The 18,140-nt window shown below is 50.8% G+C and overlaps 8 protein-coding genes and 1 non-coding gene across 9 annotated transcripts; 6 read left to right on the forward strand and 3 right to left on the reverse strand.

Moving 5' to 3' along the window:
* Positions 1-50: 50 nt before the first annotated feature.
* Positions 51-2,344, forward strand: BO80DRAFT_488229 (putative FAD monooxygenase; the record flags this gene model as incomplete). The annotated part of the gene is made up of 7 exons (XM_025723568.1): positions 51-109; positions 162-348; positions 400-666; positions 722-881; positions 935-1,155; positions 1,224-2,197; positions 2,284-2,344. The coding sequence occupies 7 exons, from the start codon at positions 51-53 to the stop codon at positions 2,342-2,344; spliced, it is 1,929 nt and encodes a 642-aa protein (XP_025569354.1).
* Positions 2,345-3,179: 835 nt separating this feature from the next.
* Positions 3,180-3,425, forward strand: BO80DRAFT_369801 (uncharacterized protein; the record flags this gene model as incomplete). The annotated part of the gene is made up of 1 exon (XM_025716409.1): positions 3,180-3,425. One exon carries the CDS (start codon positions 3,180-3,182, stop codon positions 3,423-3,425), a length of 246 nt encoding a protein of 81 aa, XP_025569355.1.
* A 564-nt stretch (positions 3,426-3,989) lies between these two features.
* Positions 3,990-5,228, forward strand: BO80DRAFT_430252 (U2-type spliceosomal complex subunit CWC24). Its single transcript, XM_025720670.1, has 2 exons — positions 3,990-4,608; positions 4,700-5,228. The coding sequence occupies exons 1-2, from the start codon at positions 4,025-4,027 to the stop codon at positions 5,133-5,135; spliced, it is 1,020 nt and encodes a 339-aa protein (XP_025569356.1). The 5' UTR covers positions 3,990-4,024; the 3' UTR covers positions 5,136-5,228.
* Positions 5,229-6,116: 888 nt separating this feature from the next.
* BO80DRAFT_316294 (uncharacterized protein) lies at positions 6,117-6,732 on the forward strand (the record flags this gene model as incomplete). Its single annotated transcript, XM_025715078.1, has 2 exons — positions 6,117-6,163; positions 6,243-6,732. Coding segments are annotated over 2 exons (537 nt in total), but the record flags the coding sequence as incomplete, so codon positions are not given.
* A 181-nt stretch (positions 6,733-6,913) lies between these two features.
* BO80DRAFT_430254 (FAD-dependent oxidoreductase) lies at positions 6,914-8,731 on the reverse strand. Its single transcript, XM_025720671.1, has 5 exons — positions 8,512-8,731; positions 7,910-8,456; positions 7,787-7,850; positions 7,367-7,716; positions 6,914-7,310 (listed from the first exon to the last, which is right to left on the reverse strand). Exons 1-5 carry the CDS (start codon positions 8,669-8,671, stop codon positions 7,001-7,003), a joined length of 1,431 nt encoding a protein of 476 aa, XP_025569358.1. The 5' UTR covers positions 8,672-8,731; the 3' UTR covers positions 6,914-7,000.
* Positions 8,732-8,956: 225 nt separating this feature from the next.
* On the forward strand, positions 8,957-10,879 carry BO80DRAFT_439743 (Zn(II)2Cys6 transcription factor domain-containing protein; the record flags this gene model as incomplete). The annotated part of the gene is made up of 6 exons (XM_025721092.1): positions 8,957-9,051; positions 9,116-9,187; positions 9,245-9,652; positions 9,706-9,930; positions 9,977-10,254; positions 10,302-10,879. The coding sequence occupies 6 exons, from the start codon at positions 8,957-8,959 to the stop codon at positions 10,877-10,879; spliced, it is 1,656 nt and encodes a 551-aa protein (XP_025569359.1).
* Positions 10,880-11,290: 411 nt separating this feature from the next.
* BO80DRAFT_430256 (EXPERA domain-containing protein) lies at positions 11,291-12,760 on the reverse strand. Its single transcript, XM_025720672.1, has one exon. It carries the CDS (start codon positions 12,448-12,450, stop codon positions 11,545-11,547), a length of 906 nt encoding a protein of 301 aa, XP_025569360.1. The 5' UTR covers positions 12,451-12,760; the 3' UTR covers positions 11,291-11,544.
* Positions 12,761-13,729: 969 nt separating this feature from the next.
* Positions 13,730-17,172, forward strand: BO80DRAFT_498065 (uncharacterized protein; the record flags this gene model as incomplete). Its single annotated transcript, XM_025724114.1, has 6 exons — positions 13,730-14,148; positions 14,196-14,904; positions 14,953-15,165; positions 15,216-15,573; positions 15,627-16,982; positions 17,035-17,172. The coding sequence occupies 6 exons, from the start codon at positions 13,730-13,732 to the stop codon at positions 17,079-17,081; spliced, it is 3,102 nt and encodes a 1,033-aa protein (XP_025569361.1). The 3' UTR covers positions 17,082-17,172.
* A 135-nt stretch (positions 17,173-17,307) lies between these two features.
* On the reverse strand, positions 17,308-17,399 carry BO80DRAFT_t304. Its single transcript has one exon. It is a non-coding gene; the product is annotated as a tRNA-Val (tRNA).
* Between the last annotated feature and the right edge of the window lie 741 nt (positions 17,400-18,140).

Consider the following 18,140-nt stretch of genomic DNA (forward strand, 5'->3'; position numbering starts at 1 on the left):
CAGTGATATAAGCCCTATTGCCAGAAGCAAAGATTCAATTTGTCTGCACTATGGCCCTGGGTGCTAATGATCAGTTTGACGTCGTAATAATTGGAGCGGGGCCAGCTGGGTAGGTATCAGTATCCATGTGCCACATACAGAACCAGCTGATAATTGTCAAGTCTTATGGCCGGTGTTTGGTTGGCTCAAACAGGCGTCAAAACTCTGATCGTTGAGGAAAAATTACGGAGGACCCTGACTGGGCATGCGGATGGGCTTGAAAGCAGAACACTCGAAATTTTGAATAGCTTTGGCCTTGGGGAGCCGATATGGATGGAATCAAATAGGACAGTTGACGTCTGCTTGTGGGTAAGTACACAATGAAGCCTTGGGCCGAGGCCACAAATTCCTGATACGTAGGTACAGAACAGTTTGGAAGGTGGTCTTCAGAGAAAAAGTGTGTCTCCTAACCACAACCCTGGCTGGTCTCGATTTCAAGAAGCCACATTATGTCAAGGTCGCATAGAGAAGCACCTTTTAAACTTTGTGAAGCGACGTGGAAATGTGAAGATCGAGTGGGCCACCGTTCCCACTTCGCTAGACATATCCAACCGTGAGACGGAAACGCCTGGCTTTTATCCTATTGGAGTCAGAATCAAATCCTCCAACCTGGGAGCAGATGAGCAGGTAGGAAATATAATCCCGGTAATGATCGCGGTCTAATACTGTCACACCCGGAAAGATGGAAGGCAAGCATGAGAGGATGATTAAAGCAAAATACTTAATCGGTTGTGATGGTGCTCATAGCTGGGTCCGAAAACGGCTCGGTTTGGCCTCCCAAGCAGATCAGACTCCTGATGGGCATTGGGGAGTCATTGATTGTATACCCCTCACAAACTTTCGTGTGTACTCCTGTCTAATCAGGAACTTGGCAAGCTTGCTAATAGCAACATAGCTGACATCCGAAAGAGATGTATCATCAAGTCAGATGGCGGTAATCTCATGATCATACCCCGAGAAAGGAAGCTAGTTCGCTTCTATATCCAAATATCGCCTATCGTTGCAACTAGCTTCAAGGCCAACAATTGCCTGTCGACTTTGATCAGAGTGCTCAAGGACATCTCGCAGCCGTATACCTTTGATACTTGCCATATTGAATGGTCCACGATATACACCGTCAGACCTACCCATGCTCCAGGTGGTGAAAGACTCTCCAGAGTTATCACAAGGCTGATATTGCCAAGGTCGGACAAAGACTCTGCAACACATACTCGGTGAAGAACCGCATTTTCCTGGCCGGTGATGCTGTTCACACCCATTCCCCAAAGGCTGGACAAGGTATGAACGTCAGCATTCAGGACACATACAATCTAGGTTGGAAATTATCTTCTGTTTTAATGGATGTAGCCACGCCCGAGATCCTCAGGACCTACCAGGCCGAGCGACTTCCTGTAGCGGAGAAATTAATTGCCTTCGACCGAAGAATATGCTCTGAGATTTGCTCCAAAACCAGAGCAACAATTTCTGACTGCACAAGCGATGAATTTGCCGGTCTCAGATCAACCCTTTCAGAGGAAAACACGCGCGCCTCGGGCCTTGGTGTGATTTATGGGTCTGGTCTTCTAGTGACTTCCACAGACAATGAGGATCCCATTCGATGCAGAGATAGGATGCACCATTGTTGTCCTCATAGTAAGCCCCACTTGGCCAGAAACATCATCGTTGGTAAAAGGCTGTCAAGTCAACCAGTCCTTTGTCAGAGCGACTCTCGACCCTGGCATCTCCAGGACAGACTTGTCAGCACAGGCCAGTGGCATTTGATCATATTTAGTGCAGACATAACAAATATCATCCAGAAGGCTCGAGTGGAGAGACTTACGGAAACATTGTCTCATCCAGAATCCCTGATCAACCGCATAGGACTGCCAGGTGGGAGCCCTGTTGGCTCAGTTGTGACATATATGATTCATTCTGCACCACGGAAAGAGGTGGAGTTTATGGATTTGGCACCAATACTGAGACCTTTCGATCATGAAACAGGCTATGATTACTCACGGGTCTTTGCTGACAATAAGGCAAATGAAGAAGTCTGTGGTTGTGCCTACCAGGATTATGGAATTGGGCCGGAAGGCTGCATGGTTTTGGTCCGACCTGATCAACACGTTGCTTTTATCGGAGCTTTGGAAGACACAGATGCGTTGTATGCGTTCCTTACCAGGTTTTTCGTGATAAGATAGAGAAAAAGATGTGAGCTCACATATGTCATTGCCATCTATGTTGTTTGATATATCTTTCGCTAACTAGACGAGTCAGATTAGATTGGTGGCAAGTGAGAGTTTCCGTTGAGACTTGCAACCGACTGTAGACAGACCGATCACCTGACCCATTTGTTGTCTTTTTGCTATGTGTATATTCACCACCGACCAAGGATGCTTGACCATCTTTCTTGATACTGTCAAGAACAACATAGATCAAAAGGAATATATCCCTTCTAGCCACGGGCGTAGAAGGTGGAATATAGCATGTCTCAACAGATACCATAGTACCCTTCCGTAGGTTTACTTCGTTCGATTAATCTATCTTGGCTGGGTGGTGACGCCAACTAAGTCTGGGCCCTAGCCATATGTGTAGATCCAATCTGCGGTACGACAAGATTTCAGAATCCACTACATGGAGATAGACGCTCTTCAGGAAGTTAGTAGAGGATCAAGTATTAAACTTAGATAACGGCTGCAACTGCAGTAGTATTGTTGCCTCGCACCGAATAGGAAATTAAAACCTCCCCAAGCCACAGACGTTCCTCTTCATCACAAGCGGGAGGATATTTCCTCCCATATTGTATTATCTAGTCTCAGGCAACGCTCAGCCTAGCCTTGCGGTCTTAATGTCCGACCAGACGATGTATACTCGAATTTCAGGCGTGGTCTCACATTTCACTGGCGGAAGAAACAAACAGCATGGTGATAATTCTACTAATCATGGAGTTCTTTAAAGCCTAGATCAACATGTGAACAACAGAATACCAAGTATAAACCCCCAGAGGAAGCCTGCCTATCACTACCAGTCTTCTACGTCTGCACAAGCCTGCATACAATCTACTGGTTATTCGCTCCGCTCTATAAACACCGTATGATCTGCTTCGTCCAGAATTTATTTTCTATACTGATATCCAATTCAGCGCCTGTCCAGTATCTACCAAAATGAACTTGCTAGGAGCAGGATCTGGCCTTCTCGTGGCGGCGAGCAATGTTTTTGCCGGACCATCCGCCTACGCAGTATGTCAGACCGGGTGCTCGGCACTCGTCGTGTCTTGCTATGCAGCAGCAGGCTTTGTATTTGGCATGGTACCAGCAGTCTCAGCACCACCTGCGATCATCGCCTGCAACTCTTCATACGGAACCTGCCAGGCAGCCTGTGCTTCAATACTGCTGGTACCGTTCCCATAAGGCTTAGGTCATGGGGGAATTGCGCCATCAAGTTTAGCTTCAAATTCCTTGCCGGGGTCTTTCATATGCCACACTGCGAATGGGGTTTGAAGATTTCTATCGCGCCCCGGGGCAATCACGACAGTTTGGAGAATGGAAGACCGACGAAGTGCAAAGAGAATAACTCTGAGGGCGTCCACTTCGTCAGTTGATGTGCCGATGTATACATTCCAAATTGTGTTTTCCATGATGTATCCTAGTCTGGTCGCTCTTATTCTTTAATTCGTGCCATTGATTTTGAGGTAAACCCATCTTAGAGTGACAATGTATAGTATTAGTTGGATACACAGTAGTCCATCCTGTGGGCGACATGTATCTCGCTACGAGGAAAGGATCCAGACGTTGGCAGTTGAATACCAACGAGGACGTTGTTCGGGCTGTGTCCCCGTTGTCCGGAGAAGATTCGGGCGGCTTCTTTGATGACATCAGCAAATGGATCTATCACGTGGGACACCCGATGGCTTATCATCACATGACCAGCTAGCATCACGTTTATCGCCTGTCTTCGGTCATTTCTCAACTGACGACCACCTCTCAAGATACCCATCGCACACTTCACAATGGCAGATACAACGAACGATACAGCTGCAGCTGCAGACCCTCAACCTCCGGTTGTCACATTCAAGAAGCGCGGCGCAAAGGCGAGTCAGAACATCCGCAAAAGGCCCGCGGCGCCCGCGATATCGCACGACGACGATTCCTCCGACTTTTCCTCCTCCGAAGACGAGTCGGGCCACAGGATAAAGCGCAGGAAGAACAAGGGTGCTGGAATAGTCTCCGCTTCATCTGCGAATACCAAGTCGGTCAATCGAGAACCGGCAGCCACCGCCGCGAGTGACAGCAAGGTCCAGATTGCTGACACAAACGACGCCACCAAACATGTCGACTGGTTCGACGAGGGTGTGAAGGATGCGCGATCAACGAAACCTCAAGCTGCTTCGGATGATCCGCAAATGCCCGATGGCACTTACAAGGGTCTTGCCAATCAGACCTCTTTCATCAAGAAGAATCCGAATGCGCCGAACAGGTCATTTGGGCCGATCAAGGCGGCGACTAATATCCGCACCATTACGGTGACAGATTACTCGCCAGATGTCTGCAAGGACTACAAGCAGACTGGGTTTTGTGGTTTTGGTGATAATTGGTAAGTGTCTGATCTTGAACACGGAACACCAATTTGCCACTCGATCGTGCGTGGCCTGTCCTTGAACATTTGCTAACCTGACTGCGTATAGTAAATTCCTTCACGACCGAAGCGACTACAAGCAGGGATGGGAGCTCGATCGAGAGTGGGAAAACGTTACAAAAGGCAAACAACTGAAGGGAACGGTGGTGGCGAGTGCCGACCGTACTAAGACGGAGAACAAGGACGATGACGAGGAGTCTATGCTGGAGGATATACCATTTGCCTGTTTCATTTGCAAGGGACCATACAGGGAACCTATTGTTACAAAATGCGGCCACTACTTCTGCGAGAAATGTGCGCTGCAACGGTATAGAAAGGATCCTACCTGCGCGGCTTGTGGATCGGCAACGAACGGCTTGTTCAGTACAGCCAAGAGGCTGAAAAAGCTTTTGGACAGAAAGAGGGAGCTAGCGGCTAAGAGAAGACAGGAAGCTATTGAAGCTGGCGAGGAAGTGAGCGACGAGGAAGACGAAGACGAAGAATGAGATGCTTGTATATAACGGCAGCAGTACGGAGAAACTAGGAGATAGATACCGCTCTATGAGCACTCGGTCATACAAGGATTATTATCATGCATGTACCTTTCTCGAAACTGCTGTATGTGCCTGAAACTAACATGACACTAAGCTTAGCACCCCGGTATATTCATATGCGATCATTGTACTCCGCAGATCAACACCCTTACTGAAACATTTGACAAGTTTCAATAAACCGGGTTACGTAGCTGACCCTTGGTTATAGAGTCCGTCTGAGGCAGCAGGGATAAATATATACCCGGCTGTTTTTGAGGTGATGATCACATCGTCCAAACCATGCGGATGTGGCTGTCTTCAGGGTATCTGCATCGACTGGCAACAAGAGCAGTGATGTATCAGCGCGCTATCTGGACGGTGACCATGTGGCTTAGACCTATGCGTCTTCTCGAACGGCATAGAATGCTATGATCATGATTCAGCTTCCCACAGGCCAAGGCTGAGTCGACTGTGGGGGGCAATACGTATGCTTCGATCCACCTCGGAGGCGCTAGCCGTGCCCTAACGCTCTCGTGGGGATGCCGGCCGACATGCGGCCACTTGTTGCCTTGGAATGATATCAGATGTCATTCTGATAAGACTGTCCGACAGTGAGTGGTGAACCTGGAAGCTTTCACCATGCGACTAAAATGGGCAGGTGCCAAACATGCTTCCTTCCTTCTAGGTGCATCATACCGGGATTGTCAGGAACCGCGTACCAAATATGGGACACCATGAACTTTAAAGACCATCCAGTCCGACCTCGGATTTAAGATGCAATCTGTTCAGACCCACGCCCCTTATAGGCAACATTGTTTTGCCCCTAGGTACTCCATAGTGATGGGGCCAAACACCAAGCGGGGGGTTTGAATATAGAACCGCCGTCTCAGAGGAGTCATAGCATCATCCAAGCCACAAACGCCTCATACACCACGATGTCACTTGCGCCTAATTTTGTCCCACTTATGCTTGAGGAAAGGCGTTGCCTACTGTGGCACTTGGTTGGCTCCACTCTTGCCCCCAGTAACATGGTATTTAAGACCTCCGGTTCACCTTCCCCTGGATAGTTGATATCCCAAGCATCCATCTTCACACCAATTCACAATGGGTTTCTTCCATCACCACCACCACAACCCTCCTCCTCCCGGTCCTCAGGGACCCCCTCCTCCAGGCCCCGAGCCTTGGAACCGTCCAGGTGGCCCTCCCGGTCCTCCGCCACCGGGTCCCCCTGGCCCTGGCCATCATCACCCTCCCGGACCTCCTCCCGGACCTAGAGAGCCCTGGGACCGCCCTGGTCCTCCTGGCCCCCCTCCTCCGGGTCCCAGGGATCCTTGGGATCGCCCTGGCGGCCCCCCAGGCCCTCCTCCCCCGGGACCAAGAGATCCCTGGGACCGTCCTGGTGGCCCCCCCGGTCCTCCCCCGCCTGGCCCCAGAGACCCCTGGGACCGTCCCGGTGGTCCCCCGGGCCCTCCGCCTCCAGGGCCTAGAGATCCCTGGGGTCGTCCGGAAGGCCCTCCTGGGCCCCCTCCTGGTCCTAGAGAGCCTTGGGACCGCCCTGGTCCTCCCGGTCCGCCCGGTCCTCCTCCCCCTGGACCCCCCGAGGTATGTCATACCGATAACCGAAATCTGCCTGATCTCTTACGAACGATGAGATAGTACCGTCGGTGGTAAACAACGAGTGTCGGGTTGCTAGGACGTGATTTGCTTTATATACCATCTGTTTCAGGTTTCTTGTACATGATTCCCAATTGCATTACCTTACATTTCAGCATGTTCTTATCAATCAGAACAAGGCATACCATCCACTTATACAAATTTCTACTAAAGTGAATAACAACTTATTCCCACTCCCCATCTAATTCAACCTCCTCCCCTCTTTCCTGTTGACATAGAATCTCATCAATCGTCCAGTCCCGATAAATATGACCCCGCGGGATATTCGTGTCCTGAAACGGTGTACCCAGCTGCAGATGGTCCAGCACCTTATTGTAATTCTCCTCAGCATATTCCTCCGGATTATGATTCCAGATCCACTCCGCCATCAGATTCTCGATGCCCTTAGGCGTAAAGTTCCCCTTGGACGGGGCCCGAGTATAAGTCTTCCGATTAATGAGACCTAGCTTCTGAAGACAAGATACTCGGACAAAGCTAACATTGTCATGCGTAAGTAACTTACTAGACCATGACGGGGCTAAGACACATACCGCAAACGATTATGAACCCTCAACGCCCAAGGAACCTCCCCCGTCCTCCCCGCCATCCGCAAACACGTAGCCAGCGAAACAGCATCTTCGATCCCCTGCGTCGCGCCATTCCCAGACGACGGAACATAGGTATGTGCCGCATCACCGATCTGCACGATACGTCCTGCAGGGGACACCCAGCTGGGCTGGGGATCGCGCCACATGACGCGGAAATGTAAGAGTCGGTCCCTGGGGGTGAGTCGGATGAGGCGATCTGCGACCTCTGGCCAGTTCGGGATGGTGGCGGTTATTTTGAGCACTTCGTCGGGGTCCGCGCTATGGGACCAGGATTCAGTGGCGCTGGCGTAGTCCTGTGGGGTTGTTTGTTAGGTCTGTGTATGAGCTTGGGCTTTGGGAGCTATAGCTGGATGGGTGACTTGCATTGTGGGAGAGGGCCCAGGACATGGTGTCTGCGGTTCTGGCGATGATGAAGCGGATTTTCTCGCTTTGTGACGGTCAGTTAAAGAACAAGGGTATATTTATAGGGAGGATGAAGAAGCCTACCCAGTCCAAAGCTCAATCGGTCCCTCGTTACCCTCTACTATTGGGAACCGCTCTCGAACTACCGGATCAGCCATGGCGATTTCGACCGGGAACGCAGTTCGATAGAGAGCCTCCCCGGACGGTCGTGCCTGGATCTCTCGTCCCATTGTCACGCTGGTCGAATGGCTTCCGACACCGTCTGCCACAACAATAACGTCTGCGTCCATTCGATCACCATTCTCGAGGACTATACCCCCACGCCCTGCAGGGTCGTCTTCGAAGTACTCCACTGCCCGGTGGCCATATTCGACATTGATCCCGATAGCAGAGAGCTGCTTCAGAAGCATGTTGTGGAATTGGGGTCGCCAGTGACGATGGACTTGTTCTGGGGCGTTCTTAGAATTCTGACCTTGGCGGTAATTGATGTGCTTCGGGACTGTGGCACGAGCTCCGGTCAAGTCGTGGAATGAGATCGTGGGGTTGTTTGCGATTTTCTCATTTTCTATGACCATCTGGGGCCAATGATCCAGGGCGTGGATTGCACTAGGGCCGATTGTGAAGGAGTCACCTGGGGAATAGGTTAGAATTAGTCTACGTGGAGTTGTATCCGGGGGTAGTCTTGCCTGTGATGACTTGCTCAGGGGATCTCTCGATAACCCTAACGTCATGACCATTGCGTCTGCATTCGAGAGCAGCCATGAGCCCTGCGACTCCAGCTCCAACTATCAGGACGGATATGCCGGTTGCTGGGTATTGCTTGGGGCAGTCGGTTGTCACGGTCATTGCGAGGATGGGGTAGTGTCAAGATCAAATAACTATAGTAGATAGAGAGATGAGATGTTATTTGCTTTTTCATGAGGAAAATGAGAGAACACCTACCTAATTTATATGCAACATCTCGTAAGGGAGAGAATCGTACCTTGGATCTATACAATCGGTGCTTATGATCCCGACACGGTCGCGGAATCCCGGATGCCGACCGTCGTCATCCAGCCTTGCGCCCTCAGCATTCTTCTCCCCACGGATTCCCAGTACCACCCACTGCACTTCCACCCCGGTCCGCCCGACATGTCCTCCCTGGAGACCCGACATCTCAAGGCCTGCAGGCCATGCTCCAAGGCAAAGGTCCGCTGTGATCCCGGTCCGACCGATGCTTGCCACAGGTATGAATGGATCAGGCCACCCACGGCCCCCGACCATGATGCCAGACACTAATGCTCAGAATAGATGTCATCGCCTGGGAAAGGAATGCATTAGGCAAGCCCCGAAAACTCACAGTGTCAAGAAGAATACTGTCTCGTAGGTGTTGATAGAGTTGCGCATACTGTATCGTGGCTGATTTTGTTCTTGCAACAGTGATGTCGGGCGACTAGAAAGAAAACTCGACAATGTAACCACGCTACTCGCAGCCTCACAGGGCTACATGGAAGGCCTCGGTGGTGGCCATCATAGTCCATTACCTGCCAGTGAACTGACCCAGCTTGATCCTCTACAAGAAGAATCGCTGGAGAAGATCCTCGCAGAGTTCAATCAGCGAATCACGCTTTGGTTTCCATTTGTCGTACGCTCGCCTCCTCTAAGAGCCAGTGACTTGCGTACTATAAAACCATTCTTAAACCTGGTCATTCCAGCAATTGTCTGTGAGGATACATCAGCGCAGGTGGGCCAGGCCATTCGAGCCCGGGATTATTGGATGCAACATATGATAGCAAACGGGGAGCATAGCTTAGACCTCCTCCAGGGATTTCTGGTGTATCTTGGCTGGTCAGTAGGCCTAGACAAGCTCTTGCCTTCGAAAAGGTGCTGATTCTTGACAGGACACAGATTTTACCGCCACCTCCGCGTGCGGCGCAGATCAACAACTACCTCCATATCCTGGAGGCGCAAGTGATAAACCTCGATTTCTACGGAGAGGCCAGGTCACGTATCCCCGGAACGGTATTTTCCTATCTCAGAGTCTTTGGACTCCAAGGGGATGGGCGCAGTTCCCGTACCTTAGAAGAAATGAGAGCTTACCTTGGATGCTACTACTTGGTTACGCTGTATGTTTGTCTACGAAATCGCATCCTTCACTGCTGACCGCTCCAGTGTATCACTATGTCTGGGAGAGAAAGAGCCTATGCAGTACACATCCTACACGGATGAGTGCTGTCGGACGGTGCAAGAAGCCGCCCAGTGTGAAAGTGACCAATACCTAGTGCAACTGGTCCGCATCGCCCACATGGCGGAGAAGATATACCGCGCAGTCCAGCGCCACGAGGTAGACGCTCCGACGGGGCTCGCACCGACAGCAATGGGCATACGCTGGCTCCAGAGAGAACTGCAACAACTCAAGGATTCATTCGTATGCGACTTCCCACGGTCCGGTATGTCCCTCACGTCCCCATGCTCGACAACCCACTAATTCACCTAGCGATCCTTCTCGTCCACTACCACACCCTCGAGCTCTTAACATACCGCGTAGCCCTCGAGCGCGACTTCGAAACCGCAAATCTCAGCAACTACCCCCTCACACAAATCGACGTACTCTGCTCCTGTCTCAACTCCACCAAATCCCTCTTCGACGCCATGTTCACCATCCCAACCAACCTCTACTTCCAAATCCCCTACACCTGCTGGACCCAAGTCGGCCACGGCCTGGCCATTCTCTCGCGCCTCCTCGTCCACCACGACCCCAGCGGCTACTGGGACCGAGAATGGGCCCAACAAACCATCAGCTTCGAGAACGTCGTCAACACGTTTGCTCTCAAAACCGAAGAAGCAATCTCCCACGCTCATGCCGAAAACATCAGCATCCCGCCCATCTTCACACACATTAAAAAACGCACCACCTTGTGGAAAGAAGCGCACCAGATGCGATGCTCCGCAATGGATCGATGGCGGCAGGAACAAGCCCAGACGTCGTCCTCGAGCGCGGGCGATGCCATTCCTGATGTCACTATGGAGGATTTACTTGCCATGGGACCGATTTGGAATTTATTCAGTTTATGAATATTCTACTCGGAGCTAGATCACTCTCTTATACTATTTACCAATGACTACCCAAATCGCCCCTCATTTTGGTTCCACGTATGTAGTACTCTGCATGAACCCGCAGTAACACAGGATTCGGCCCCAGACCAGTGGCATGAGGTGTCACCATCACTTATACAGGTGGGCCTGGATTGATTGGATTAACTGCAAGCCACGTCGACGCGTCGTTAAGCGCCTCAGTCATTGGCTGGCTTTCGAAAGTGGATTTTCGCGATTGCTTGATGTCTTCTTCCACCGGAGGAGTTCATTGGTTGGGTTGTGTAGAATATTGCCAGCTTTGATTCACTGCTTATTGGGGTTCGGTGGGTCAGTAAGTGCCGATGCCCATATGGTACCTACATATTTCGTGTGATCAGAGATTAGATACGATACTATGCATCTATGAGCGATCCATATGATGTTCACAGAAACAGGCTAATTTGATATGAGCAGGCTATATGAGAACACATGACTCCGCTAATCAGCCCATATCAGTACAATATAGAAAAGAAAAAGAAAACATCTATACATGCATCCCACTCCAGCAACCCATTCCCATGCACACAAATGCAACTGACTCATACAAAGAACCCCGCGGACCTCCGCGTGGCCATGTCATCAGTCCGAACATTCTGTTCATCTAGTCACTTGCCGCTAATCTTCTTCGACTCCTTGCCGTGTCTGGCGAAAACGGCCTTGCACTCTTTCCACGCCTCATACAACACCCACCCAGGGATGAACACCCAGACCAGGTTAAAGAAGGCGAGATAAACCACGACATAGAACCAATTTCCCGACAACGACGGGTTCCCTGTCAGGAACTCCGGCATGAAGGTCATGACACCGCCGTACAGCTCTGCCGTGGCCAGCGCAATCATGGTGAACCACAGCTTTCCCCTCGTCTCGGCGACGCTCTCTCTCCTCGAGCGTCCGGTAGAGACTAAGTGGATCCAGTAGCAGATGGTGGCGGCGGCGGTGCCGCCAAACAAGACTGTGATGAGTTCAATAGAGATGATGTTGGCATCGGCACCGCCCCAGCGATGATCTGCTTTGGCGTATTCTTGCCAGAGAAGGGCAGTCGGCCAGGTGGAGTACGTGGCGCCGTAGACGCGATCCTTGTAGCCCAGGAAGACAGGCTCGTGGTTCTGGCTAGGGGAGATAGCGACGTAGCTGAAGAAGCAATGGTAGAGGAAGGAACCTTCCATGGTGAAGTGAACGAGCGCATCGATCAAGTGCCAGAGGAACAGGAGACGAAAGCGCCGTTCATGGTCCGAGGCGGGGAGAACACGATTGGTGTAGCCGTATGCGCCGATGAGTAGGACGGCAACAAAGAGCAGAGATAAGACCATTTGCAGATCGATGGCGAAAGGCATGGCGGATAGTTCGGGGAGATTGGACCCGCTAATCTGGCTCTCGAGTAGGGTGGTGTTTTCCGTCGTGGGAATGGTGGTGTTACTGGGGTCGGTGAGAGATTGGAGGAATTGCAGCGCGTTGTCGTAGTGGACGCTCGAGGCCGCCCATAGGGACTCGAGCGAGGCTTTAAATGCCATGATAGTCGTGGGAGGATGAAAGCGCAGACCCGACAATGAAGGACAATTGCAGAGGTGTTAGGCACTGCTTCCGTAACAATGGATAGTTCGAGATACTGTTCTTTTGATTGAAGCCGAGCTATTTTGAGCCCCTGAAACGCGTGGTCCGCTATCCGAGCCTGAGGCATGGGTTCGCTTTGCCGGTTTGGGTTGGCGGGCCCCACCGCTTCTTTGTTATGGTTTGTCTTTTCCTCTGACAACTGACATCCTCCGGCTGCTCTTTCAGCCAGGAATAGCCATCCTCAATTTGATGGGGGGCATCAGTCGAGTGTTCTTTCATCGAGATATGGATGTGCTGCACAGGCGACCGAGTGCCTTCGGACTGGATCCGGACAAAGAATGACCGATGCGCTAAATCCCCGCACCGCGGATGGGATCTGCCTAGAGATGCTAGTGCAATATGAGGCACGGAGCCGGTCGCTCGGATCGAACGACCCTCGATGCAGGCATGGTGTTTGATGAGGTACTACGTACTCCGTACAATAATGTTGATTGCTATGGACTGCAGCTCTTCTATCATCGCCACGTGTAGCAGATGAACGCAATGCGATGGTCAGGCATACACTCGCCTCTTTGTCGCTCATGGCGCGAAGTGAAAGAAACCCGCATCCTCCGTCAGCCAACCATCTGTCACCGGCTACAATCTAGAGCTTTGTCTCGCCCCGAATCCTTGAATGATTCACGAAGCCCAGCCTCCCCCAGAGTCTCCACTTCTAGTCACTGCTATGATTCGTGGTCAGCCAAACTCTATTCCCGAGTAGGCTTGCATTGACCATTCGTGGTGTGTTATGTCGTGCTATGTCTCGTGGGATCCCGTATGTTTGCATTTCCGAATCCCGATACTCAGTGCGCGAGCGTTATCATGCTTGGCTCTAGTGCGGTGGCTTTCCAACACTATTGAGGTCTCGCCAAGGTCCAATATCAGAGGGGCTCATATGGAACCTCCATTATCTGCCCTTTCTCCTTTGCCTTTCATCGTTTGGTTTCTCTCTTGCTTTCCTTGTTCACAGGGTAAGTGGTCTATGGCTCTCGGATCTGACTACATATTATACCTTTCATCCTCCTGACTGGTGTTCCAGCTTATCTGACGCTGATACCCTGCCCTTCGGCACCTGCTCGTAGGGTATTGGGTCAAGTATGACTTTCGGGAAAGCTTACTTGCTCAACGCCTCTATTCTGAGTTCGTCAAAACCTAACAGTATCTACCTGCAATAAATGTTCCGCCCTGATAATCGTCAACATGGCCAATGTCGATACTTTGGATATATCGGAGATCAGAAGGACAACGTGGGAGCTATATCGCTTCTGCGATTCTATCTCTGGAAATGCCCCGGACGGCTTCAGGCAGCTTGTGGCCAACCTGCAATCCCTGCATAATCTTTTCCAAAAATGGAAAGATGATCCTACCTCAAAGAACTCTGAGGTCGGGCATGATGAAGAGCGGAAACATAATTTGCAGCGGTGTCTGAAATCTTGCTCCAGCACCTTGCAGCAGCTTAAGGAGGTGGTCAAGATGTATCAAGCTTCGGGTTTCGGAACTGGGGAGCAATTATGGCAGACTATAGATTGGACGACACAGCAAGCATTCATTGACGATGTCAATACCAAAATAGTGGCCCATAAATGCCATCTGGGCTTGTGTGTGAGCTCTAATCACAAGTGAGTGCTCAGAAGCCGTGCTTGAATAGCCCGGTCTCACGGTATAGGTCTCCTCTAGAAAGAACCGAAAGTGCAGCGACGGAAAGTTCAGCGAAAGACCTACCACCCCTGGCTCCATCATCTTTACAGATGCAAGACGAAGTCTCGCCCACATCATTCTCAGTACCCACACCTCGCCTTCACGACGTACACATTATGCCAGAGTTGGATGGAACGGAGGTTCCGAATCGGAATCCTGCGCGCACCAATACAAAACACTCACCTACGCCAGGTCACACTCGGGTTTCGACTTCTTCCGAATCTTTTGTATCTGGGCAGTCCGATGGGTCTATTTTCACAGCTACCACTCGCACCTCACCTAGTACCCCCGCTACGGCAAGCTTCAGCCCCCTATCCATGGCTCCTCCAGAAGCGTATTGCACCGAAAAGGAAGTGGTTTGGGCTCGCGGGCCAGGGTCTGGGATCTCAAGTGTACAATATCAGCGGCAAATTCAGCGGTCGAACTCAATAAAACCAGGCGAGTCAATCTTGTGGGGTAGCCCGGCTCATGCAGGGGCTGATGCAATTCAAGAACTCCACCAACGCCAATGGCGCGAACAGCTCCTCCGGTCGCTGCGGTGCGAACCACGGGATAGATTCCATCAGCCTGATGCTGAGCTTCTGGTAAAATTTGAAACGTTGTCTCATAAAGAAGAGCGCCCCCAGCATCTGACCACGAAAGGTTGGCTGCTGGTCGCAGTGTGGTGGCTCCTAAAGGTATACATTCCCATCCCTTACTCGTGGCGCATGTTGATGAAGTCAAAGGCTAGGACAGCCCTCGCCAATAGCGAGATGCCAAGCCTGGTAAGCCAGAGAGGCAGCACAAGCGCATCTACAGTGTCATCGATTGCAAGCCATCAGGCGTATGTGGACCTCTTGAAGGCTTCGTACATTCTATATGACATTGTCCTGCGGGTGGAAAGCCCACAGGTACTATTGGAAGACGAGAACAGGAAATTGATCTCAGATTTGTCAGAAGTAAGCCAACCATGTATGCTTTTCATTCGATGAAGGCTAATTGTTCGAAGGGTATCAAAGAGGACTTTGCTCAGTTTAGTAGTGTTGATGTTCCTGACTATGCTGCAATCCACTCGCAGAACCTCGATATTTGGGAACCCATACAACCTGAAGAGACAACAGTGAGTGAGGGCCTAGCTTCCAGCCCGGGAAACATCAGTTATGTCACCGTGGAGCTCGAGGATGGCGGCAATGAGGATGAGCAGGTTCTCTTCCGGACTTTCGTGAATGCGGGCATTGGAAGTAAGAAGCTCCGCATGCGAACTAGAGGGGCTCCGTACATGCTACTGCTGTCCACCAGGTATGGGGAAAGTGAGCCTAAGGTTACGATCTGCAATCAGTCCGGCAGTTTCTGTCTGCAGAGAGATTGTAGGTCTTCTCTATCACTTTGCTAAGGGTCGACTAATGTGGTTTATGTGTAGTAACACCGGGGGATCTAACTCAGTTAATGCAGGTCTCGAACGCGTCTCTCGCTGGTCTCCCTGCGATCAGGGCAGCAGAGCCTGTGACTCTGAAGTTTGACACCATGAGTGTATCAATTTCGTTTCAATACTTATCGGATATGATGCAAGTTATCAATATTCCCAAGGCATACTTTGACGCGGTCCAGCTACGAGAGCCATTGGAGTCGGACGAATTCACCGAGACTGTTGTTTTCAAAAGCTCCGCCGAATCGCTCGAGCAATTGAGGATGCCCACTATGACTTCCAGCCGTCCTCCTACGGTACATCTGTCTTGTGAAGTGCGCATCTTGGAGAGATCTTTCAAGGAGGCGTGGCGCTCCGTTCGACGCATAGTCATCTGCTCTTCAACAGCTGATCAGAACGGGCGAATGATCGAGTATTTCATGCCATTGAGTCATGTGCAAGTCAGCCGGACCAAGACTGCGGGCCTTGTGCTGCTGAAATGGTCAGACACTGGTCAGGAGAGGTCGGGAAAGACCGACGGCAACTACCATCCCCTTTTCTCCTACGTATATGACAGCAGTAATCCTAATATCGGAATCGGCATTCAATTTCGCTCCGAGGAACAGGCGGATGCGTTAGAGAAGGCCATCCTGGGCAGAAACATAAAGCCGGTGTTCACCTGGTCTCAGACCAAGAGCTCGGGCCAGGTCTACGATGTTGTAGATGCCGCGCTGGATGGAAAACGCTACAAGGCCGTGATGCTATGTCGTACCCGTGGAGAGTGGAAGCAATGTGGTCTACACTACCTTTACCGAGACATGGATTATGTCTATGAGCATTCGACTCTCCGTGTCAAATTTCCGCATGCGTTGAACGCCACTTATATATCATCCCACGTTGACCAGCTATATCGTGCCGACCAGCGCGTGTTCTTCTCCCACTGTGAGAAAGAACTCCGAGAAGTGGTTGTGGAATTCCACGACGAGCACGTCCTCCGGGCATTCATGACCTCACTCGCATCATCGCACGAGCTGATATTCTCCCGACGAGCGAACTCCCTTATGACCAAAGAAAAGCTGCTTTTCGGTCCCAAGAAGTCTGTCAAAGGGTACTCACAGGTGCAACTCTGGCGGGATGCAGAGACCCTTCGTCTCGCTGCCCGATGGAACGACCACATTATGGACCGGTGGCTCACGATGACCATCCCGCCTGGTGAACTGACCCGGTCTGGTAACCTTATTAGCTTTCCCTCGAGCAGCTATTCCCGAGGCATGATCCTCAACATGTCCAAGATAGCAGCGGGGTCGGCCAAGAACCTGAGCCGGGAGCACAAGACTGGGCCGATTACCATCTTGTTTCCCGACATAAAAGGTATGTTTACATTGATACAAAGAAATTGCATGAGGCTGATATGAACTATCAGACCGGGAAGAATTCGTCGCAGCCATAGCGGGCATGCATATGAAGTAATTTGAGGAATCCATCACTTAAATATTGACAACCTATGGATCGTCGCGCAGAATGATATCCTCGCGGGCCGGGTCTCCACAGGAAGTTGACGGAACCATGGATTGAAACCCAATTTGAACCCTCAGACCGACCAATGAAACATCACGTTCATAACAAGCGAGTATATAAACAACAAAATAGACCAACACGGTAGAAGATGGAATCGTAAAAACATGGAGCAGAAGAGTAGTCACGCCCGGGATCGAACCGGGAACCTTCTCGGCGCCTCGAAGGGAATTCGATGTGAACGAGAAATCATAACCATTAGACCACGTGACTGTATTGGATTGAGTTGGGTGGAAATTGCCTCAAATAGAGGTTGAGCAGACCATCTATATCATGCTGAGGAGATAAGTGACATGACTTACGGGCTGTCCTGAAGGGTTGAGAGGATCGATACCTCATCCTAATGATTCCCTGGATCTATCTCCACAGACTCCCACCTGACCCTGTCAGTGTATGAACCTGCTCTCTCAGCCTGGTCGTGGCATGGCCTGGATGCTGCTTCGGACTACTCTATCTGCATCGGCATCATACTTTGAGCATGACCTTTCTTTACCCCATAGCTTCGGAATATGATGTATGTATGTGAATGTATACACCACCCATATACCATCATCATGTCTAGAAGTCTGAATCCAGCATCATGAATCCACAAACCGTTATCGGGGGTATGTAGTTCATTCGATGAGGATCAACGTGTCCATTTGCGAGTATATCTTCGTTCATACCATGGAGAGGAGCAGAGGAGGTAGGTCTGGGATCTATGGGAATGGACGTGTGGTGTTAGCTTATGCATGAAGATGAACATTGTTTTTGGTAGGAAGTACGTATTTTTCGAAGTTTGATGTTTGAGAAACTCATGGTCGTTGGGGATAGCTAGAGGCCGAGTGGGAAGGTATTGTGAGGGTTGTATCGTTTCATCTGGTGGAGTTCTTCTGGTGGTTGGTTGATGGTGTGATGATGTGGGCTTGTTGAAGGTAGGAGTATGAAGTGCTGATATCAAGGTATGGATTGAGA

Source organism: Aspergillus ibericus (genome assembly GCF_003184845.1).
Source record: "Aspergillus ibericus CBS 121593 unplaced genomic scaffold BO80scaffold_89, whole genome shotgun sequence".
NCBI classification, from domain to species: Eukaryota; Fungi; Ascomycota; class Eurotiomycetes; order Eurotiales; family Aspergillaceae; genus Aspergillus; species Aspergillus ibericus.

Excerpts from the sequence above, each read along its gene's own strand:
- BO80DRAFT_430252 (XM_025720670.1), top strand. The coding sequence starts at position 4,025 with ATGGCAGATACAACGAACGATACAGCTGCAGCTGCAGACCCTCAACCT. Across the intron at positions 4,609-4,699 it reads TGTGGTTTTGGTGATAATTG|TAAATTCCTTCACGACCGAA; the intron begins GTAAGTGTCTGA and ends GACTGCGTATAG.
- BO80DRAFT_430254 (XM_025720671.1), bottom strand. The coding sequence starts at position 8,671 with ATGACCGTGACAACCGACTGCCCCAAGCAATACCCAGCAACCGGCATA. Across the intron at positions 8,457-8,511 it reads CCCTGAGCAAGTCATCACAG|GTGACTCCTTCACAATCGGC; the intron begins GCAAGACTACCC and ends CCTATTCCCCAG. Across the intron at positions 7,851-7,909 it reads CCGATTGAGCTTTGGACTGG|CGAGAAAATCCGCTTCATCA; the intron begins GTAGGCTTCTTC and ends ACCGTCACAAAG.
- BO80DRAFT_430256 (XM_025720672.1), bottom strand. The coding sequence starts at position 12,450 with ATGGCATTTAAAGCCTCGCTCGAGTCCCTATGGGCGGCCTCGAGCGTC.